This window comes from Acipenser ruthenus, chromosome 28 (genome assembly GCF_902713425.1).
Source record: "Acipenser ruthenus chromosome 28, fAciRut3.2 maternal haplotype, whole genome shotgun sequence".
Taxonomy (NCBI): Eukaryota; Metazoa; Chordata; class Actinopteri; order Acipenseriformes; family Acipenseridae; genus Acipenser; species Acipenser ruthenus.
Genome location: NC_081216.1, coordinates 1,191,831 through 1,216,456, shown reverse-complemented (window position 1 = coordinate 1,216,456; position 24,626 = coordinate 1,191,831). Strand labels below are relative to the sequence as shown.

At 40.7% G+C, this 24,626-nt stretch overlaps 1 protein-coding gene across 3 annotated transcripts in view; it reads right to left on the bottom strand.

Annotated features, from left to right (window-relative positions):
- Positions 1 to 149: 149 nt before the first annotated feature.
- Positions 150 to 24,626, bottom strand: part of LOC117434714 (zinc finger protein 385D-like) — an 82,230-nt gene continuing 57,753 nt past the window's right edge. For 2 of the 3 annotated variants that reach the window (XM_034057337.3, XM_034057340.3), the window contains 9 exons: positions 24,003 to 24,145; positions 21,702 to 21,812; positions 13,657 to 13,873; positions 9,047 to 9,379; positions 8,455 to 8,642; positions 6,142 to 6,240; positions 5,366 to 5,455; positions 4,117 to 4,245; positions 150 to 3,487 (listed from right to left, as the gene is read on the bottom strand). In XM_034057337.3, the coding sequence (XP_033913228.3) occupies positions 3,257 to 3,487; positions 4,117 to 4,245; positions 5,366 to 5,455; positions 6,142 to 6,240; positions 8,455 to 8,642; positions 9,047 to 9,379; positions 13,657 to 13,873; positions 21,702 to 21,812; positions 24,003 to 24,145 (1,541 nt within the window). In that variant the 3' untranslated portion in view covers positions 150 to 3,256. The remainder of the gene's footprint in view (positions 3,488 to 4,116; positions 4,246 to 5,365; positions 5,456 to 6,141; positions 6,241 to 8,454; positions 8,643 to 9,046; positions 9,380 to 13,656; positions 13,874 to 21,701; positions 21,813 to 24,002; positions 24,146 to 24,626) is intronic. The other variant, XM_034057338.3, reaches the window with a different exon arrangement.

Genomic DNA, 24,626 nt, shown 5'->3' with positions numbered 1-24,626 from the left:
ATTTCAAAGCTAATGCAAGGATACAAACTATTCTACAGGTTTAAAGTAGGTAAAACACAGTTTGGTTATGAAGTATGACATCGTGATATGGGGATGGCAGCCTCCATTAGTCTTCCCTTAAATCCCAATAAAGCAGAACGTGACACTGGTGACGTGGAAGCTGTAACTGATTTATTTTGTCCTCCTCCTTCTCTCCCTCCTCGTTTCACAGCAGTAATACAATACAGCAACGAGCAATCTCTTATCAAAATATTTTCTTCTCTTTTGCTAACAGTTATTATAGTACATCGGACAGGGGGATAAATGTACAGTCACCATTACAGCTGGAATACAATGAAATACTGGCCATGTCCCTAAAAAAAAAAATCTTTATTTATTTTTAGATAATACACAAGTGTCACGTAATAACTGCAAATATGTATTTACAACTGGATGCGCAAACAATGAGCTATGATCTATGAACCAGGGTGGTACTCACAGTGTTTAGTACAAAAAAAAAAAAAGTAATGAAAGGTTGGGATGCATTTGATAATTTTCTATTTTTAACTCAAACTTGTTTGCTGTAGACCTGAGTTTGCTGCAACTCCCCCCCCCCTCCTCCCCTCACCTTAAGCTGTACAGAACTTTCTGTTTTCTTTCCTCTCTGTAGTAACAGTATTTGGCCACCTGGTGGCACTGTGTGCAATACAAAAATCACAAATACAGCTTTTTAAGTATTGTGCTGTGCTATCTGTGATTAACTTGTACTGCCTAAGCTTTCAAACTGAGGCATGTGAAGTCCAAAACCTTTCTCAAATACAGAAAGTTTTCCACAGACCACAAAAAAAAGTGGAAATTATTCAAGAAGATGAGTTGGATGACGTCAATTTTAACCAAAGTTTTGTTACTGGTGTCATTTTTGCTAGTTTAGTTAAATAAATTGCATCTATTGCTACTTCATAAGCAACACTTTTTTTTTTTGGCACAAGGCAAAGCAAACACTTAATTATGTAATCTTAAAACTAAAACCGATTATTGTTCTAGTTATTTAGATACAAAGAGTCGAGTCTGGTATGACTAGCTTTTGAAATATGAACTAAAATATCTTATCTATAATTATACACGTTAATGTAGTATAATTAAATTAATGTTACAAATATAACAACAGCTTGCATGGCAATAAACACAGACTGTTTTGGCAGCTATGCATGCAAAGTTGCTACAGAAACAACACAGACCGACTCAAATGGAAACTTCTACAGAGAAACGAGTCCCGTACTGAGATATCATGACCTAAGCATTTTTTTTTTCCAAATTCATTTTACCTCACTTCATAATTTGCAGGCATTGGTGTTTGCATACATGCGAACAGTCCCTATATGCAGAGATTGCTGTATTATTGAATTGTATTTTGTCACACTTGTACTTGCTTGAACCAAAGTCATTGTATTTATCTCTTAATTGTATTATTACTTGTACTGTGATACTTGAAATGTATTTGCTTACGATTGTAAGTCGCCCTGGATAAGGGCGTCTGCTAAGAAATAAATAATAATAATAATAATAATATATGGTCGGGACTGTCCCAACTTCCTAGCAAATGTCCCGCGTCCCGATGCATAGGAAGAAAGTCCTGATATTTACCCATAGAAAAAAAAACAAATTAATCTGCACAGTAGAGTTAGTGAAAACCACACGCTGTGCTCTTCGTGCGGCTGACACATCTGCTGATCACTAACTTATACAAAGGTAAGAACGCTTCATCATGTCTATTTTTACTGTCATGATGGTCGTGTCGTGTTGAGTTGGGGGGGGGGGATACGTCTATTAAATGATAATGAGTGTTTTTGCGTATGACTCCTCCCATGTGTATGATGTGTATGACCCCCCCCCCCCCGGAGACAAGCGTCCCGCTGAACAGTTTCCAAATGTTGGCAAGTGTGTGTTTGGCTGGAATTCTTAAAAGCTTATTGACTTTGATGCTTTAAGTGACTTCAAAATTAAATGTCCGTCTTTTTTTAAAAATCATCCCAGAGGAGCTCTTCTATGCTGATCTAAGCACTGAAATTGTTTGTTAATAGCAGGCAGCATTGAAATATAGATAGGACAGCATTATCTACCTCTTAGGTTATAAAGGTTACCAAGTCCTTTTACTTAAAATCATGGGTGATCTAAACATTGATATTTTAGCCTGTGTCACTGTGCTTCTCATGTATCCAGGGTCGCCACCTCAGACAAAAAAAACCCAAAACATCCACAGTCCTAAAAAGGCTTCAGACCCACTGCAGGAAGCAGGCTTTTTGTTTTGTGGGCCTACTAGGCCCCAAAATTAATGAAGGCTGTTTTTCTTTTGTTTTGACAGGTTTGCCGTTTCCAGAACAACATTGTAACAATCCACACAGTTGTTGTTTGTTTTTCATTAAAAAAAAAAAAAAAGTGCAAAAAAGGACAAAGTTACAAGCTCATCCTAGTGATGTGAACAATGTGTTTGCAGGCTGTTCTCATGTATTATTGTAGGTGAGACTGGACCTGTCAGAGGGGCTGGATGGTACAGGGTTAGGGTTAGGGTTAGGGAACGTTGACTTCAAATTAAGGTTTTTGTTGAAAGTGCATGGGTATAGACTTGTATGCAAAGAAAGATGACTTTGTTATAAAAAAATAAGGGGTTACACATATTTGGAAGGAGAACCAATATTGCTGAATATTGGTTCCTAGGGGGAAATGAATATTCATTCCTAGGGGGGAACAAATATTTGGGGAGAACACTAACACTAAAACTGGTTTCTCCTTATTGCAGAACAGCCCATGTTTGTGTGCATTTCCAGGTGAGGAACTAAGACTCCCATTGCATAGCGGTCTGAGCTCCTCCAGGTTTTACTATGGACTTACTGCTCTCTGCTTTATCTAATAAAGCTTAAGATCTTGATTTAAACATACATCTCAACCATTTTCTAATCTGAATATACGGGGGTGAATGGCATCCTCATACAAGCTCATCGTGCATTTGCGTCTTCCATGTCTCCGGATAAAGACTAGAAGAGAGTTTTTTTTAAATTTTTTTTATCTATCCCCATATGAGGTTGCAATGCCAGACAGTTACAAATCAACCCGAAATTGCTGTGTGCAATAGGAGTCTTAGAGCCTGTGCAATCATTATCCAAACATATCCAATTTCTTGTTCCTTGTTCTTAGCTAGCGCTGCATAGTTCCTGTTGTCTCCCTGGTACAGTGAGGTATGTCCGTGATCACAGTGCCCCTGCCCCAGGGAGGGCGGGGTCTAATAGGGGGCGAACATGATAGGCGTGTGGGCGGCTCGCAGGGGCCCGGGAGCGGGTCGGAATAAGGCTGGTCCGAGGAGGGGGTTCTGGATGAGGGTGGCAGTGCCGGCTGGGTGTCGCAATGCCAGGGGGTTGGCTGCCATGGTGCACAGGGCTGCAGGGCTCAGCGGGTTGGGCAGGAAGCTGGTTGCCAGCGTCTTGCAGAGCTGCTTCTGCAGGGCCAGTTTAGTCTGGAAGGGAAACAGAAACGGTGAGGAGCAGGTTTTGCAATTGTTCCAGCATGCAGCTAGCATGCATTCATGTATTTATTTGTCTGATACGAAAGCGCTCCTAGTACTTTGTAATTGGGATAACATTATTATTATTATTATTATTATTATTATTATTATTATTATTATTATTATTATTATTATTATTAATAATAAACAATCTGGTGCAGATTTAAATTTCATAAAGCACAATGTGGTTGATCCAGTTGTTTGTTTTTTATTTGCCTATTTTTTTTCTCTCACATTTCAAACTATTCTGCAAATCTGGAAAATGAATAATAATAATAATAATAATAATAATAATAATAATAATAATAATAATAATAATAGGAACCATTAACATGTTTATATATACTGTTTATATACAGTATATATATATATGACTATCTTTTTGGGAATGTCTGATTTTCAGCATCCCTTTGGGTCAAGCAGCTTCGGGCTGAGGTCCATGTGACTGTGAAAGTAATGTCTGGCATTAGATCCCTGCCTCCCCCCTGTCCACAGCGCTGTGCAGATCAGAGGGGAGGGGCAGCTGTCACTCAGACATTCATAACCAGTTCACAGTTTGTTCCGGTTCGGTTTCCACTTACGTGGAGAGGGTCCAGTGGACCGCTGGTGCACCCCAGACTGGACAGCTTGAGCAGCTGGTACCAGACCCGATCCACAGATGCAAGCGGGTCCACAGCAGAGATGTCTAGAAAATTCGGGGTTGACTTTCCCTTTAAGAGAAAGATTGATTGAAATTCCCCATTACAGTATTCAGCCAGCAGGGCGGCGCTATGCCATCAGCTTAAATCCCAATGAAATCAAAAATCAGAGGATCCCCACAATGCAGTAATTAATCTTACTTGTGCAACGTGAGCAGTCACCCAGTTTGGATTTATTTGTTAACATTTATAACCTGGACCAGCGTGACACCAGTTGGTTACACATAACCACTGTTTGTGTGGATGTCACTTCTGATTGTGTCAACTAACCGCACTATCATGTTCACATTGCTCTCTTAGTGCAAATGATACTAAAAGATGAACTTCCTTTCAAAATAGTAAACAGCTACAAATGCAGTGTGATGCCCTCTAACTGCCCATTGTCTTGGTGTCAGGGTAGGCAGAATGCATAGCTGGCTGCAACTGTTCTTTAAACTGTACAGCTCTGGCCTGTTTTGCATCCCCCTATAGAATTAACCCATTTTGCTTCATAAAGTCGAATGAAACCTGCTGAATAATGTTACGTGAACATATTGAATTACGTAGCGCTTTTTTAGTTTTCCATATACCTAACGAAAAACTGACAAAAAATGACGTTTCGAAATCTAACATGAACTACTGTACTACTAGTATGGTTTCCGGCAGACTTTTGTGATATCGCTTTTTATTTTCTTTTGATTACATGATGTTGAATCAAAAAATCTAAATTATGTTCATATATATATATATATATATATATATATATATATATATATATATATATATATATATATATATATATATATATTTATATTTTAATTATGTCCCAATCCTAAAATTCTAGGTGATTCAAAACTTTTGGCCACAGCTGTACAGTACACTGGAGCCAGCAGAGGTGAAAGGTCAAAGTCACATGCAGCTTTCTGGAATGAGGAAATCAAATAAAAAAAAGGGACGGCTAAGAAACACAGGGTTTAGGGGGCTGCTGCTGAAAATGATCAAATCTTTGCAAGGTAACAAAGGGGTAACACTGTGTGATCTTTTAACATGTCCCCCACCCCCACCAAAACGAATCTGATTACAGAACCAAACAGAACAGCAATCAGACAGGGTGTAAACACGAAGCGTAAACACGAAGTGTAAAGCTACAGACCTGAGAAGACAGTGAGGTCAGATTGCAGTGACCGAAGACCTTCTTCATCGCAGACACCGCCCCACCGGCGTAGCTGCCCCATCTCACATTCTGAGGTGCAGACAGAGAATTCAACACCTTACAAAATCGATAAGCTCCATAAACATGATCTACTGCATGTATGGCCTCATACAGGGCCCCTAACGTACCCTCAGACCCCCCATGACTAGTGGTGTAGTCCAGCCGGAACTCTCATAGATGGCAAGCTAAGTCACATGACTCGCATCTCACAACTGTGTGATTCAGTCAGCAGTCCTCTTGATGCAATGAAAAGAGCATTAGGGACTTTTTCTGTTACGAACTGCTTCTTTAAGAAGAGCGAAAATGCTGACGAAGACGACAGCAACAAACAGAGCAGCGACTACGACTGTGGACCCAAACACAAACGAAGCCACTGACACATGCGCACACACACACACACACACACACACACACACAGATGTCAATGAAGTAGAAATACTAGTAGAAATTAGATACATGCATTACCTATTGCACGTGTTACTAGAAGTTCAGTATCAAAATAAAATGTTTAATTCTTATAGCAATTCTTGTTTAAGAAAATCACTAAACAGGACTAGACCACTGGCCATGCTTCTAATAATAGGGGCTGGGATGAGGCTGTTGGTATAGGAAATTCAATAAGAAATCATATTTCTATTGATTTCATCCCGTCTACTGTTAAATGCCTCGGTTTTTCCACGATCAGGCGCCAGCCCCAGACAGCGTGACACACTCACCGCTAAGACTGAGTTCGGCTGGCTCTTGCTGTAAGGGCTGTATTTGGGCTTGGGGGGGTTGCCAGCCAGCCTGTCCTTGTGCCTCCTGCTATTCATGTGCTGGGGAAAGATTAGGAAACTTTATTTAATATATACAGCTATCCACCATACAAATACGAGACCATTTTCACATCATTCCCTCTCACTGGCTTATTTATACTCCCTCCTTAGGCTGCACTTGTAGATCTCTTGAGCTGCCCCTCCTGCTCTGCACTGGACTTGCCTGACCTCAGCACCACGTTACTGGACACTCAGCCAATGCACCATCCTATTGAACTACTATATCATTCTAGATATAACTTGTTGTAATCCTAACTTGTTGCATCCTAGTTCATATTGTATTTTAGAAGCATTATTTGCACTTACTGTAAACTACACTGTATTTAAATATGAAGCTTGCACTGTAACCCTTTAATGCCCTGTAATACCTGTAAGTCGCCTTGGATAAAGGAGTCTGCCAAATAAATAAATAATAATAATAATAATAATAATAATAATAATAATAATAATAAAAAAATAATGACTCCTTGGCATCCAGACCAGCAGGGGGCGGTGAAGTGCAATGAGGGAAGGTATTCCTCACGGGGGAGTGCAAAGGTCAATGCAGTGACCCCAGGTGTTACTCACCCGGAACTCCAATATAATGCTTATGGGTCACGGGTATGATAAATGGCTGAGAAACAAAAATGCCACTTTGTGAAAATACGGCAAATCTTTATTTAACAAAGAGTTCACAGAGTGCCTGTTAAAAATCCACATATAGGCACAGGAACCATGAAACAGTCTCTTAAAGGTTTAATCAAACAGAGTCTGGAGTTCTTTGCTCACGCATTAGGTCTGTGAAGCACAGGCGATATTTTAAATCAGACCTTGGTTAGAATTTCTTTTTTTATTTATGTTCCCTTTCAAGCCTTTCATCTCCAGATCTAAAACAGGAATGATACATTTCATACCCGTGTCGAGTTTCTCTTTAAAGTCTCAATAACACTTTCCCCACGAAGCAATGCCCTTTCACAAGACTGTGCTATGCATGATGAGATTAGCAGTCTGCTTACTTTGATGATAAACCTAGATCTGTCTCTTTACAAATACACATTATGGATATTACTAACAGGGTAAGGCTGATAACAATAGTCTCCTATTAAATAAACCCAGAACCAGAGTGATGGGTGCAAAAAGCCCTTATCAGCATCTGAGATTGCCTTGTGGATCAATGAACGAGTACGCATCAGCAAAAAAAGAAGCCATTTCGCTGGGATGCTACGTGACAGTACCGCACTCTCATCATCGGCAGTGCGGCTAGCGGAATTGTCATGTTAATTAAACTTTGTAATTAACAGTGGTTATAAACCTGCCACTACCTTTTTATTTTTTTTTAAACCCTGCTTAATTAGCTTATCTAAACAAATTTGTAACTGAGGATTAGAGATATGCTGGGAGAAGAACAACAAAGTGTCAGCTTGTACATGCATTAAAGCCCTGGTTATCTCTCTATGATGTCAACGCGTTTGGATTGCCCTTCAGTTGCACCATAGCCTCACTGAAAATAAGAAGGTAATTATCCCATTAATCAAGCAATCCTAATACAGGCCAACCTAAAGCAGCCCCCGTCTGTACTAACACAGGCATAATTTACACGGGGTGCATGTCAATGACGGAGAAATGTCTCCCTTCACACTGCAGCAGTACTAAAACTTTTATTTCTCAATAATGTATTCATATAATCACTAGTCAGTATATAAGTCTCCACTGGGACCCAGCGAAATCAACTGCCTCGCAGTGCATTGTGGTCGATCTCAAGAGGAGAAGAGAAAGCAGAGCCTGGTAGTAAATAACTATTTCTACGATTTTTCTTTTCACTGTGATACCATTTCCGATGTCTATGGTCTCAACATTATATTCGCACACTGGGACCTTATTGCCATCGAGGGGTTGTGAAACACCCCCTCCTTTCCTCCGAAAGAGGGATTTCACGACCACAAAGGCGCCAACCTGAATGAAACAAACGTTTCTTTTTAATTGTACTAATATCTGCCCCAGCTACAGAAACTGTCCCCTCCCACTTTTGACCCCAAAGTTACGCCGCTGTATAATAACCACATAACACAAACATATAGACCCCCCACACCCCCATGTGAAATCAACTGTATATAAATCTTGAAAAACACATTTTTAGACGTCTTAGCTTTATACAATTTGGATTTGAACCCAGATCTCCGGGAGTGTTTACAGCTGGTGCACTACCCCACAACACTGCCTACCCCCTGCACTGACCTGCTTGAGCTGAGTGTCTGAGTTGAGGTAGATCTCGCACACCTCGCAGTGGAAGGCTTTGTTCTGGATGCCCACGCTGCCCTTGTTGCCTATCCTCTTGGTTTTGCAGGCTGATCGAGGCAACAGCACTTTAATCCTCCCCCGCAGCTGGCTGCCCTGCCCCTCCAGCATAGATTTATGTTTGGCCCCTACAAGTAAAATCTTTATTAAAACTCCATATAGTAACTTTAGAGCATGGACTTTCAATTGAAGTCAAATACTGTATTTTTAGCATGGCAGTTTGAGCAGTTTGCCATACTTGTATAATGCCATGGCATCTTTAACCATGCTTTGTTATCCTGCGCTGTGACTTACCAAGCCTGCCTGTACTTTACCATGCTTTTGCTAAGGTATACCATAGTTAACTGTTAAAAGTCTTCCCTTCCATGTGCACCCTGCAGAAGAGCTGGTGCAAGATGTTTAAAACAGTACCCCTGTAAAAATACATCAGTGTTTGTGATGAAATGACTATAGTCTGGCAGTCTTGACTGCTTGGCGATATAGTTTTGAACGGGGTAGTGTTTTAATTGAGTCCTTCGCTGGGTATGCGTACCGCTGTTGTGTGCCTCAAGCTGCAATGTGGAATTGACAGTCACTTTGCAGACAGGGCAGTGGAGGTGCTGTCTGCTCTTCTTGGGGTCTTTATCCCCCGCCTCAGCGGGGGAGTCCTCGTCGGGTTTGGTCTCTGCGCCCCCCACCTCGAAGCCAGGATCGATGGGGGAAGTGACGCTCCCCTCGGAAATGCTCTCCGACAGCTCGGAGGCTGGGGACACTAGAGGGGACACGCTGCGAGGCAGCTCCAGGGAGGAGACCTCAGAGTCGGGCGTCAGCATCTGCGAGCTGCCCTGGCTCTCCTCTACCTTCTCCTCCTGGCAGGCTTGTAGACCTGGGAACAAACAAGCACAGGTATAAGGCTGGGTGGAGCTGCGTGGCAATGCCTGTTTATTTATTTAACAGAAACACTGCCGACAGGAGAGCTAGTTAAACAGCTGTCTTACACAGAAGTGAAAACGTGTATAGATCTACTTATTATATTGGATTCGTTTACTGGTGGAAGTACCTTAGTTGTTTTTTATTTTAAATTTAGAATGCCCAATTATTATAACCCTGTAATTCTTCTCAATTTTGAATGGCCAATTTGCACTCTCCTTCCAAATCCCCACACAGCTCAGGAGAACTGAAGGTTCCTGGGGGTGTTCTCCGATCATGCATTGGATCCCGCAGATCAACACCTGGGCAGGCAGCTTCTGGGAGATAAGAAGGACACAACAGTGTCTCTTTTAAACATTTCAGGCTCCTTATACCTGAAGAAAAGCCTTCATTTGGATTGAAGCGTGATGCCTGATATATGTTATTTTACCCGTTTTTATTTTTTAATTTGGTTTTGGTTTTAAGTGTGAAACTTCTTCATCCACCGCCGCTGCCCGAGTACATAATCCTTTTAAATGAGATCTCAGATCTCGTGGGTTTCTTATACGATGTAAATGTAAATGAAATTTCAAAATCTGCACCGCAGCCAATCCCTCAAATAACTGAATGAAGACGTTGCAGCCCCCAGGTCACTTCTGATGCACAGAAAATATCACAAAGAAAGAGTCCCAGCATACCTGACAAGCGTACCTAATTTACTATCTAGGAATTATCGACTGCTATCCCATGGCATCCCAGAGCGTTGTACAAAGTTAAAAACAAAGCAAGAGAGCTCATGTGTACAGTACACTCCAGCAGCTACAACCGATTATAGAAAATCACATTCATTTAGACTTAAAAGAACCCAACGTTTCAACCTGCCTGATGTCAACCGGAATGGAGTTCCACAAACAAGGAGCACAATGCTGAGAAAGTGTGAGAAAGCAGTCTGGCAAGCTGAAGCCTTTTTAAAGTTTATACCAACAAACAAGCAATTGCAGTGATCAAGACGATAGGACATGAATGCATGCATCAACATCTCTGCATCCCTCCTATCCAGCACAGACTTCAATACAATATAATTGCTCTTCACTAATTCACTAATGTAAAGTGTTGGGGTTTTTTTGGGCAGGGGTATGCAATGTAGCATTTATAAACTTCCAAGGAATTACTGCTAAAGTAACTGCTATAGTACTTCATTATATGGCCTCTTAAATAAAAAAAAGGTATCCTATAAATGGAGACCGAATCTCAAATCTGTGCTTACTTGGAGATCTCGCTTACTCCTGTGGTGTCTGTTTAAATGAGGTACAACACTTTTAGCAGGAGTTCAGTTAGTAACAGAATGAATAATGCAAGAGGCACAAGCAAACCAAAACGGGATAGCATTGAGAGTAAGCAACATCAGCTGTTAATTAAACCCTTCATGTTAGCACTGCTTAAAATGTATGCCACTGCTCTGAAGAGCTACGATTAGCGTTTGTTTATTGTGGTGGCACAAAAGACCCATTTGTTTTCAAGTTTGTTGATGTTCAATGTAATGCTTGCTGTAGAAATGACTGATTTTGCTTCGGCATCATTTAAAATCTGTACACGTTATAGTCACTGCAGTACACCTTGGTAAAAATAATGGCAGACTTGCATAGCGAATTGAGAGACTTATGAAGCACAGACACGCCTGGCAACAAGATCTGGCGAAAGACGAAGGAGGTACATTTTTGATTAATGCAAGGCATGCTAAATTGACCGTGGTGAACTAGTCCCAGTTTGGTTTCCCAATGTCCAATTGCTGGTACAGTCGGTTGTCATTGTGAATGCAAAACCTGCTGCATGCTGTTAGCTTAATATGATTGAAATGCAGGACAAGCAGAACTCATTTCATGCAGCATTAATTCTGTGCATTATCACATTGCATTGCTACACTGTCCAACACTGTGACTTGCTTGCTCTGGTGCATTTCAGCTTCACATTAGATGACTTACACAAGCAAGTTTATTAAGGATTATTCCCCAGTCTATATTTGAAACACAAAACGAGCTCTAGCTTATCCCCTCTCCCTCTCTGCAGGGCTTGAGGATGCATTTCATTACAGCATTTGAAATTAAACGGAATTGGATGAGAAAGCTATTCACAGACACTTTTCTTCACAGACTTTTCTTTTTTTCTTCTTCTTTTGTAATAGCAACAGCAGCAAGCGCTTGGGTGGCAGTGCAGTCAATTCCATTGCTTTCTCTGTATTGTATACAAGGTTTTTTTTTATAGTTAAGGGAGGAGTAGACTATTCAGACCATTGCAGTCACTGGAACATATTTATACATCAATTACCTTATTATTTTATAATATATTCAGGTAGGGTAATTTTGTACCCAATTTCCAATCAATTACTGTATGTGTGTATTACATTGTGTTGCACAATATAATCATAATTCATTAATTTGGTTAGTTCACAAGCCATGTTGATGGTTTAATAATACATGCACTAGACTGCAATATAATTGCCCTTCCTTAACCCTAACCCACTTCTCTAAGGTACAAAAAACGGGACCTCCGAACGGAAGGTGTGTTGATAAAAGTGTAAACATTGATAATATTATTACGATAGTATTGACAACCAATTTATATTGCGTGTCTATTGCAATTTATGTTGCCGGCATTTAATGTCCTGGGTAGATATACTGAATTCCCGACGACACCTTCCTTAAAAAGGGGGCAGATGACAACCCTACAAAAATAGGAGGTACTGCATAACAAAATCAAATCTCAGCGGTCTGATTATTCCCTTTAAAATAACTGCAAAAACTAAATGGGCTTCATGGCTGTTCTTTGAAAACGTGGAATGCAAAATAAATTATGCAACGCAACAAAAGTTAGACAATAAATTAATAGTACTTGGGTTTAGTGTATATTTATCAGGCAGGATCCACTGTTTGTTTGTTTTGTGTTCAGGAGCAGCAGATATTATTAAAGTGACACCCCCAGATACATCAGTTCATCTGTCACCAAGCAGCAGGCAAACCGGACCCCGGCTGCTGTTTTGTCAGATATTCCTGCTTCTCTTTCCTCTGGCTATAGTGCGGACTGTCCAATAAAGTCTTGGGTATTGCGAGCTCCCCCAAGCGCTATCTGTCTCCTGCCTAAACACGAAATGACAGGCCTATCTCTTTCATTTCTTTTTCAATTAATTCTTTCCCATGAAATCAGTCGCCTCCAGAACTGGTGATCAATCGTGGCTGTCGCAGTGCCTCTTGTGGGCAGGTATAGAACCGCTCCGTGAAATATCTGCACTGTCAAGAAGGTGCCCAAACAGTATCTTTTATGAGGTTATCATGGCGAGGACAACTGGAATGAAGCAGCTTGATTGGGTTTTTTCTCTTTTGCGGCATTGCCTTCTATGCTGTCGCCAGTCGTAAAGACTGAAGAGAGAAAAAAAAACACTTGAAAACACCTCGAGGGATTATATCCTCAAAGACTCTGCTTGTCTGGAGGGAAACCAGCAGAAATGGAACTGAGAAAGATAACCGCAATAAATTACCCAGCGAGTCATGGCACGGATCAATACGTCTCACACAGTTAACTAACAAAGCCATTTCTATACATTGATGGCTTTTTTTTTTCTCTTTCAATCTCTCTTGGCTTGAATGGCTGCAGTCACTGGCCAAGCCATTAATCTAGAAGTTACAGCTGCCTCCTCAATGTGAAAGAAATGGGTGAACTTGAGGACTGACTAAACTCCCCCCCAGTAGCATTAAAGTTTTAACATCTTTTAGCATGTTCTATTTAATTCCCTGCTTTTCTAGTTCTGCAATTTCTGTAATATTTTCTTAAAAGGTACCAGGTGTGTGTGTGTGTGTTTTGTTTTTTTTAACAGTAGAATTAGGTGTGGTGTTCTATGCCCGGGATGACATCTGTACACACAGGATATGAGGTACTGTACTGGAATTTTGGCAAATACTTCACTGTGATTGGTTGACTTCTGACATCTGATTATAACGTAGGATCTAGTTTCAAAACGCTTACTCCTCCAGTCTTTAATTCATTCATTTTTCAAAAAAACGAAAGTTAGAAAATGTGAATTATATTAAGCAGTTTGGTTTCTGAAAGGTCAAGGCCATTAGTTAATTAAAGACACCAAACCAACACCCTGGTCATTTGTTCCAAAAAAGAGAACCAAAATGTGAGGGTGCATTACTCGGTTGCTTGTTTCCAGTTTTGTTTTGTGGCTGGAGTAAATATGCCAGGTTTGTGAATACCCACTCTCGCTCTCCTGCATCCTGGTATCCATGAGCGCTGGCAGGGTCTCAGTGAGGGCGGGGAGGGGCTCGCTCCCCCTCCCCCTGTCCCTCCCCCTGTCTCTCTTCCTCGCTGCTGACACCACGGCCCCAGGACTCCTCTGCTTCTTGTGCTTCTGTGCTTCTATGCCTTTGAGTTTCCTCGTGTGCTTGTGGCCTTTGTAGTGAGCCTCCGCTTGGTTCTGTGGGAACAAACAGAGGTTATAATACAGGGTAGTGCTGCGTGTGCAACTCGTAATTGAAGTCATCATTATAGGCTACAGCCAGATCATGTGATAATGTTTATTTCATAACAAAAGCCTAACCCTAAAGGTTCGTAGGGTATTATGGTCACGTGGTAGGGGTGTTGAGGGTCAATGAAGCACTATGTAAATTAAGAGTTGCGCACGCAGCACTACCCTGTGCGAGCTACGCTGTGGGAGCCTTCGTTCTGCAGCGATGTACTCTGGGATGCGCTACCATGCTGCTGTGTTATGCTTTATTAGTTATTCGTACCATTGTGATTCACTGCAGTGCACCTTCGGGAAAAAATAAAAAATAAATACTAACAATCATAATTGCAAACACATTGTTTAGCAAACTGAGAAAATTATACAAAGCACAGGCAACCATGGTAACGAGATTTGGTAAAATAAATAAATAAATAAGATTAACGTTTTGGTTAATGCACAGAAATTCAAAATCCCATTGCTGTGTGTGAATGTAAAACAGGTTATCACGTGAGGTTTTGTTCAAGCAAGGGCTCATCCTCGGCTGGGTGCAGCCACTGTGAGTGCAGGACCCCAGTAGTGTGCCACAGCTGACATAGAATCTCATTTTGTAAAGGTACAGTGAGCAACAAGGTCATTTAAAACAACCAACAAGGTCAGAACAAGACCCCGGCTTTCTCAGCTACACGGCCGCTTTTGGAACAGTGCAATTCGCCTGCCGTTATATTGCGAGGTCTGAATACAAGACAGAGAGATATCACTCCAAATACCACCAAATACGAAAAGCTATTCAAGTGCTAGATTTCTCAATGCTTGTTGTATAATCAATGATACAAGAAATTAAAGAAAGGATCGCTTTTGAAATACAGCATCCTCTTTTCTGGTATTATCAATCATCATAACTGTTTCCACTGTAGCAATGAGCCATAATAATTGCACTAATTTCAGACAACAACCCTGTCTCTTTATTACTATTTGCAGTATTAAATACCAGCACGAGGCAACTTTCCAGTTCTGTGATTTAAAAAAACAAACAAAAAAAACAAACTCTCTTTCAGCAACAGAAAAGCAAGTACAAATGACCCAGACTTTAAATTTAAATACATTTCCATGCAGCTTTCTGACGTCAAATGTGATATAATTCATTATTTTTTTAAATGTAATTAACAGAGAGCTGATAAAATATTTCTGTTCGTTGGAGGAAAGAAAACAGGAAAAAAAATAAACGAAATTAAAAGGAAGTAGAAAAGAAATTCCCCTGACCTCTAGCTGTACTGTCGTGTTTTAACAATAACAATTAAAAACAAACACAAAAAAAAAAAAAAAAAAAATAACGCTGTTGTACACCAGATTGCAACGGACACAGCCTCGGGAATAAAATATGCTTTCGGGCGGAGAATTTATCACGACGCACAATGAACCGCTGGTGTAAATTCTTTAGGAACGTGTCTCCCATTATCAAACCATTGGCTGGCTACACATGATTTACATTCAGAAGCACCGCTCTTGGTGAGCAAGAACAATGAAACCATGTCTGCGGATGGAGGTCTGCAGAAGCCTGATAAGGGACGCGAGCACAAGGAGAGATACCTTACAGCATTATTCTGTGTTTGCGCTGTGCAACAAGGCTGCCCTTTATCGCCAACCCTTTTAAATACGTGACACCGGATGGGCAATAACACTGTATTTGGTACCTGGCTTTGATTTGTTCTCAGTCAATATTATTAATAAGCAGTCCCAACCTTCTGTCAGAGAATGCTGTCATCTGAATACGCTGCTTCATTTCAGAGACCTTCCTTGACCCTCTGTTCACCCCCATTTATAGCTAAACCATCAAAATAAACAAACGGTTCGCTCATTAGCAACTAAAAGCCTTTTAAAAGAACTATTTCCATTAGCTTTCAATGGGTAATTTTATTCAGGCTCATCGCAATTAAAACTAAGTGCTAAAAAAAATACCTACCCCCACCACGTCTGGATAACAAGCTATAAACGTGGTCTATTTGAATAAATGGAGGCTCTAAATAGTTGTTTTTAAATCATTAATGTTGCACCATCCCTGTTTTTTTTTATATATAGATATATTTTACAAAACACTGCCGATACATTCCTAAGCACTGTTAGAGGTCTGATTTATTTATTTTTTTTAATTCAAACACTGACATAAAAATAAACTTCAGAAACTGTCCCCAAGTTGTTCTGGAGATAATGCAATTGTAATTAGGTTTGCTCTGCATGGCTTATTCCAAAACCAGATTGCAGCCCTCCAGCTTCTGCTAAAGAATGCAGCGCTAACAATAAATGACATGGAGCAATAATTACTTAGCAGATAGACAACCCCATGAACAGCATCCTTGGTGCCACTTGCCTGTCTCACTGAGATCTATCTCTCGTAGCTCAGGGCATCCATTCACCCTATGATTATTTTCTAAGAAGTAAAAAGTTGCAAAATATGCCGGCAGCAAAAACAAGAGGCTTATAAACTTAAAAAGAAAAGAAAAATGGCAAAGGAAGGGATCAGAAGCATATGAAAGAAATATCTATCAATCTATCTATCTGTCTGTCTATCTCTATCTGTCTTTGTCTGTCTGTCCATCTGCCTGTCTATCTATCTATCTATCTATCTATCTGTCTATCTATCTATCTATCTATCTATCTATCTATCTATCTCTGTCTATCTATCTATCTATATTACCCGTACTCCCCTGACTGTATAACTCGCCCAGCACTTCACATGGTTGTGTCTTTACCAGGTAAGCCACCCAGGGAGACTTCAATGTTTATATATTTTTTCACCTAATCATTTGCTATTCCTGATTTGAATGCCACTTCACCTCTGTAACCGAGGAGGTTTGAAGACCAGCAGGCGTTTCTCCGCTCCTCCTATTTAGACAATCACCTCTTTTCACTGATCTCAACAGTGGTGCTTGTCAAGCTGCTGAACCTTGGAGGACAGAGTTTTGTCTGGCCACTGGGGGTCGCTGTGGCGCAGTGAGACGAACCAACCTCAGATGATTTCCCCTTCACCACCATAAGGGGGCGCAATGGCCAAAGCAGTATGGTAGGAAGCTCGTTTTTTTTTTTTTTTTTTAAATTTAGTCTTCGCCAATTTTTTTTACCCCGGTTTTCTTTCCAATTTAGTATGCCCAATTATTATCTGTATCCTCGGCTCACCGCTCGGGAAACGGCGGCTGGAACACGCGTCCTCCGAAACGTGCTCCTGCCAAGCCGTCATTTTTCGCACTGCAGATCCACAGCAATGCCACCAGACCTATAGTGCCGGAGGACAACACAGATCTGGCGGCTCCACTGCAGAACCACAGGCGCCCTATCGGCCACAGGGGTCGCTGATGCGCGGTGAGCCGTGGATTCCCCTGCCGACCTAAACCCTCCCTACCCGGGCAGCGCTCAGCCAATTGTGTGCCGCCCCCTAGGAACTCCCGGTCACGGTCAGCTGTGACATAGCCTCGATTCGAACCTGCGATCTCCAGGCTATAGGGCACATCCTGCGAGGAGCGCCTTTACTGGATGTGCCACACGGGAGCCCCTGGTAGGAAGCTAGTTGTTAAAAGTTAATACACTGAGAAAGAGCACCCCTAAAATAAAGTTTGAGAGAGAATACAGCACAGTGTAGCAATATGCATATTAACAAAATCGATTAAGTTACCATTGCAACCAATGGGCAATGAAATGCAAAACTGTATCATTAAAAATGTAATTACCACAATACCCAGATTCAGTCCACGTGTTTGTAAAAGGTTCTATTATATGTGTACGTAAAAAAAAATTAAAAATTAAAAAAATAACTGCAAAAAAGCAACATTTTCAATGTCTTCTTTTTTTATGTCTACAAGCAAAATGCTTTCCAGACTATTAACTATGCAATACATTTACTTACACCCAGATACAAACTTTTAAAACGTACTCAAAAGGAAATTCAAAAACGCCAACACTGAGAGATTAACCAGCAGAAGAGTAGATTAACCAACAAAATTAGCAATAAAATCAGATTTTCTACTACAGGCTTCAGTATTTATTTAAATTAGCCTCTGTACTCAGCAGGGATTGGGGGAAAAAATAGAACAATATAAAGTCTTTTGTATTTAACTAATTAATTCAGTCTGAAAAGTATCCCCTGGGGGGTGAACGCTAATTGCATCTAAAACGTAATCATACATTTCTGCACTCGCTGCTTGATGCAAACTGCTTTGCACAACTAAGGGAATTGGGGACAACTGCTGTTCTGAAACATTTAAAATATCTGCCAAAAGGATGTGCCGAATCAAAGATGAATCTCTTTCGGGAGTCTGCACTGGGAAAGGGTTTTTTTTCATCTCACGACTTTACATATTTATTTTTTTTTACAATTAAAATTCAGTCCCCAGAGGTGAGGGACAATGGCACAGATTTCAGTCAGGTAACATCAAAGCATCGCTGAACTCATTTGATGTGAGACGCTATTGAAATCAGTCTTCCACATCTTTAACATTAGGTAGCGCAGTGGGCTAAGAAAAACTGACATATATATGTGTGTGTGCCACAAATAAAAAGTCTGCTAACTTTCTTATTTTTGCAATGTGCACAAAACAGGGTTTAAAATGTACTGCCAGGTTGGATCGGCTCATCCAAACAGTCAGTTTCCTCCTTGTGATACTTGAGTCGCTCTCAAATGTATGTTAAGATGAAACCTCAGTTCCTTGTGTACCACAAGGAGTTAAAAATGTGAACCAACACAATAGCCATTCATCAGGGCCATGCCAAGGGGCTTCCAAGGGTCATAAAGAACCCCCTAGGCTCATGCTATTTGTATCTGTAACAGATAGCGCTTCTTTTTCTGAATAACAAATACAGACAGATCCTTCTGTATCTGTATGTATATGCCTTCTGTCGAACTCTCTGTAGAGAAGTCGGAAGCAAGGTGGACAGACTGGGGCGGGCGAATCAACGACGTTGCTTCAGAGAAGGCTAGAAGGTCTCTTTTAAGTGTTGATTGTAATTGGGGGGGTGGGCGGATTTGAGTCTTCGAACCCTTGGCACGGCACTGACATTCACCCATGGGGTTTGAATCCGATGAAATGCGCTTAGTGCAGAACCGAAATCACCTCCCATTTAAGGTGATAATGCTGACTTAACAAGTCAAACTAGTAGGAGGCTGTGTGGTCCAGTGGTTAAAGGAAAAGGGTTTGTAACCAGGAGGTCCCCGGTTCAAATCCCACTTCCGCCACTGACTCATTGTGTGACCCTGAGCAAGTCACTTAACCTCCTTGTGCTCCGTCTTTCGGGTGAGACGTAGTTGTAAGTGACTCTGCAGCTGATGCATAGTTCACACACCCTAGTCTCTGTAAGTTGCCTTGGATAAGGGCGTCTGCTAAATAAACAAATAATAATAATAAATAATTGCGGTGGCCTCTGCTAGACCTAATGTTTCTTTTTTTTCCCCCAGTGCAAGGATAAGGGATAATTGCAGTACAAGTGGACACACTTTCTTTAAAAAAGGACCCACAAATGAGTACCCCTTTGTCAATCCAGTGGACCTATCAAACTAATTAGTCCCGTCCCCCCACCAGCCACTAATAGCTCAATTTGCACTAACTACATGAAGAATGATTAACACATGTTGGAAATGTAATTGCGTTTTATTTATGGAGCGTGGATAGGGTACAATAATCACTTTCAATTTCACAAAACAGGACGGATGCATTGGTTAGGCAGGGTTTTGTGTCTGCCAGTGTGTGCATGTCAATATGAAAATAATTGAAGTCAATCATTTTCAGTTTGCTTATTGCAGGACCCTCATACTGAGTAACAGTGCCCTCATTCATTCTACCTGCCTCTAGGCTGAATTCTGCATGACAGGATTAGTAAACCTTTGTGTGCAATTGCTGGGAGAAAACATTTCTTCCAAGATGAACCACATCAAGAAACTCCATTAGGCATTAGCGACTCAAACTACAATTTATAAACTCTCCTTTTTTTTTATTTAATTTATAGCATCAGACTGAAATCAGGTCCTCTGCTTAGCTCTGATAAAATGACCTCCAAGTTGCCATCAAAGCAAAGTCTCATTAGAATTCTACAAATTTCACTCCATGCCATATAAATGCAAATAGGCAATAAAATAACTCACAGTATAACTAAGGCTAAAATGAATTGAATTTGTGAGAAAAAAAAGCAATTCCAGCCTACTTTACCGATGACGACCCTAAAAGAAAATATGAAGAGATGCAGAGAGAGAGACAGAGATGTCAATGCGAACTGTATTGATCCTTAATGAGTTTAAAAGGTAATGTCAGAAAGACTGTTTTGTTCTAATAAAGCTGTTTTTAGTCTATTTCACTGGTTTCTTAAACGTGTGATATTCACAAAAAGTTACGGATCTAGTCCGAGACAATTTTAAGTGTAGTTACTGTAGGATCTTTCAAATCATCAGGTTTCTATAGCAGTATTCAATTATTTCTTAACAGACACCCTTATCCAGGGCAACTTACAATTGCTACAAGATATCACATTATACAGAGATCACATTATTTTTGACATACAATTACCCATTTACACAGTTGGGTTTTTACTGGAGCAATCTAGGTAAAGTACCTTGCTCAAGGGTACAGCAGCAGTGTCCCCCACCTGGGATTGAACCCACGACCCTCCGGTCAAGAGTCCAGAGCCCTGACCACTACTCCACACTGCTGCCCTGTGTGCATTAGAAAAATCTTTCTTAGGAGTGTACTTTCTCTGATAGAGATTTGCCTTGGCCACATTCACTAGGCAAGCAGTGTAATGTTTGCATCTGTTATTAGGGAAAACAGGCTGCTGATTTTGCTTCAGTTAATTCAATTGTGAGCCATTCTGGGACCCTACATTTTACAAATTCAAGTTTAAAAATACAAGCTAAAGAAGCGGAAGATCTTCAAAAAAATGGGTGGAGAAGGATGATCGTGTTATTAACGCAAACAAGAGGTAAGACAATTTAATTAATAACCTAAGAACTACTTGAATAAGATCTAGCTCTGGTCCCTGGCTTACTTTCTGCTCATACAACGGACATTGTCAGCTTTGCAAACGCAGTCATGAAGCACAGCGACCCAGGTGAGTGAAAACAGTAATCTCAATTAAGGTGATAAATCAAGAGAAAAAAAAATATTGCAGATCAAGCAGCACATCCTGACATCACATCAGCACTACACATGCAGTGCGTGGCGAGCTTTCAGAATTCTTAATTCAAATGTATGCTTTTTCTCGTTTTGTACACTCTTCTCGTTTACGCCCCCCCGCGGCTTCAGAAAACAAACAAATGACTTCCCTGTTACAAGACCATTTAATAAAGACACTGCAATCAATGACTAGATGTATTCCTTTAGCCTCTAGCCCAGCACAGCAGTTTAGCAATAACAAGCTGTAATGAGGCATGCAAATCAGATACGTTCTTTAGGCACTAACATAAACATGCTTTATGAATATACACCACTAGGTTTAGGACACAAATAAATGCAGGAGTCTTTTATTTCAGTGTATCTGTGTTATTATTTGGTGTGGTCTCCTTTTGTTTATTGCAGATGGTTTTGCACAGCAAGGGTAAGCGTTTTGCACAGATCTGTTCCAACTGCTCAGTACTGAAAGGCAGCCCTCTCTTCTCCAAAAGACAATGCTAACAAGTTTCCTGGAAAGGCTGATTAAAAGGCGTCACGTGGGCGAAATATCACGTTTTTTTTGGGGATTGAATCCAATGGAATGAAACAGATCAAAGAGACAGTTGAACCCAAGTCCCCACACCATTTCCCATGCAAAAGTTAGCAGGGCTCACCGTGGAGTTGAATCTCAGACGGCAGATGTTGCAGGAGATTATCTGCTTCTTCTTCAGAGGCTGCGGGACGCCGAATGTGTGATTGATCACTGCCTTCTGCACAGGATCCATCTGTGGGAGGAAGCACTGAGTTTAACGTTCCACCTCGTTTATCTGCCTCTCTCTCTCTAGCGAGTCGCGGGGCTGCACAGTCTTTTTAGAAGCCAGAATCTGAGCTATGGCTGAATTACAGTACATTGCACTTAATTATTTAAAGCACCATGGGGTAGTTCTTATTTATTGTTCAATTGTAATCAATGAGTTCATTAAATTCTTCTTTAGTGCTTAGAAATAGTGCCCCCTTTCCTATCTCCTGATCAAACCAATTGCAATTATGAAATCGCTTACTTATTAATGTTCGAAATACTAAGAAGAAACTACTCCACTGCTATGCCAGCCTCTACCCTTGTTTAACTGTATACAGTTATTTGTTTTATATAGCCTTTGTCCGCTAGAAGCCATCCCTTTATAAATCTATAAATGTGGCCTTTCCTCACGCAGATGTAAACTCTCTTATCACGGGCCCTTCTGTCATTTAAGCTCTGGGTTTGGGAGATGATTGTGTTTTTATGAGAAGGTATTTAGTTCCAGAGACGGATGCATTCATCTTCTAGGCACACTTTGGGACAACACAGTCATTATCAGAACCCTGAAATCTATTCCAGAGGTGATCCGAATGGAAATACCAGGTGATTAATGGTGCACCTGTTTCTTCTACGAGATTTGATTCACCTATCCAGCACGTTGATGAAAGGCCCCTGGACAGCAAGGAAAGCACAGGTAGGTATCCTAATTACAGCCAGCTGTCACAGCAGCACTGGAGGGTTAATTTACAGAGTGTTTGGAGCCTGAGATCCATTCACATGCACTTAGTGGCATGATTATGCCACTAAATAAAAGCAATCACACTGTGCCCTCTGCTCATCAAACGATTGACTAAACGGGTGGTGAAGGCATTGAGAGAAACTGGTTTGGGATTCAGTTACAATTACAGGGACTCCCATTTGATCCATTCCTGGTTTTGATAAGACATACCTGAGCTTGTTACCCATACACTGTGGTTAATAAAGCACGTATTAAAACCTGGAATGGGTGAAACTTCTATGTAGAGCTTAATTAACTGATTAAGCAGATACTCGTGAATTCTTATTTAGATAATGCGGTGGCAGTGGCACTGTCTTTCCGGAGCGATTACTCTATGATTACTCAGTAAAGGCCTGCTGTACCTCTCTGGTTTTATAAAGCAGTGAAGCATGTCTTTAAATTAGCTCAAAACAATAGGGTGATTTGTACTGAAGGGAAGTCTGACTGGCTTACAGTTTTGTGCAGTTGCACAGAAAGGCCAGATAAATTAAAGATTGTTCTACCTTCAAGTGAGAACAATATCTTCAGAATACCTTAGGATATATGACCGTTTTGAAGATCTCGTGCGGACGGACTGCACCCCACCTAGATTAAATCATTTTAATCTGTGAGGATCGTTCGAAATTATATTTAAAATTTCTGCGTTAAGAGGTTAGGACTCCCCCAAAAATGATTGCAGAGTGTTCCCGATACAGCAGCACACTGGCTCTGTAACTGTTATTATCGTACCAGATAATATTTGTATGTCAAGGACAACACTGTAGAAGGATGGATCTGCGAATGAGATCACCCTTACTTATCGGAAGAGGAAATGTTAAAAACGTTCAGCATTATCCACTAGAGGGAAGTTCCAGGAACCTTTATTTTAAATGAGAAGGAGCAGATCAACCACTTTTGTTTTCCTCTACCCTTACCACAACGGGTATGTTTTAGCTTTGGAGGGCAGATGGCCCATTTTAAAAACCGAATGCCAAATACCTCCCCTGTATCAATAGGGGGCGTGACACAGCTGTGAAACACATTTTAACAGCAAACACACGGGCATTTACCGAAAAAGCCTTGTCGTCTGCTGTGCGTTTTGTTCTAAAATCCAATAAGGACGATGATTTATTGCAACATTGTTGTTTATGTGACTGGGAAAAAAATGAAACTGACTGATAATCTTGAATGCCTTCCAAGGGAAAATGTAGAACAATTCTTGTTTCTATTGGGAGCGTGTCCAGACTTTTAGTAAATTGGGTTCCGTTTATTGACCGTGATTATTTCACACTGTCACTCAATTAAATGCTACAACCGGCTGAGCAATGGCCCGCCGTTGTAAATCAGGGTCGACTATGTTAACAGTTTATAATGTGTCGTGGTTTTAAACAACCTGATAGGAGGGCAGTAGGTACTCACAGTGCTGAAATTGGGGAAGAGGCTGAGAGGCGCCGAGCCATTGAGCCGGAAGGGAAGGAAGTGTTTCAGGTCCAGCTGGGGCTGCACAGACCGTCCCGGGACTGGAAGAGTGGCCAGCAGGGGGCTGCTCTGAACTGGGGAACCTGAAAACAACCAAGGGGAGGGGGGAGACTCTTAGAATACATTCACAGTAATCGAGACTTGTGTAAGAAATTTTGTCTTTTTGTCTGACAGGCGAGAATTCAAAATGATGAACTGCATTAATTTTTTTGTTTAAAATTTGTTGCAAATATAAACTCTTATGACAACACAAAACATATATGGCAGCTACTGTAAATCAAGGTCAGTACATTAGGTCAAGAAAAATGCTATCCTAATTCCTTAATTATAAAACCTTTTTTGCTTACAAATTAACCCCTGCTTAACTAAGTTGAGCTTCATCAAGAGGGCGTGTTTCAGACATCTTAATAGGCCCACACACCACCATCAAATAATCATTATTTAACTTCAGGTTAACATTCATTCATTTGCAAGGATCATTAAGTAAAGCCTGTGCTGTTTAGTGTTTTTCTTTTTTTTTTAAGTGCATTTATTCAGCTTGTCTTAATTTGTTTAATTGTAGGA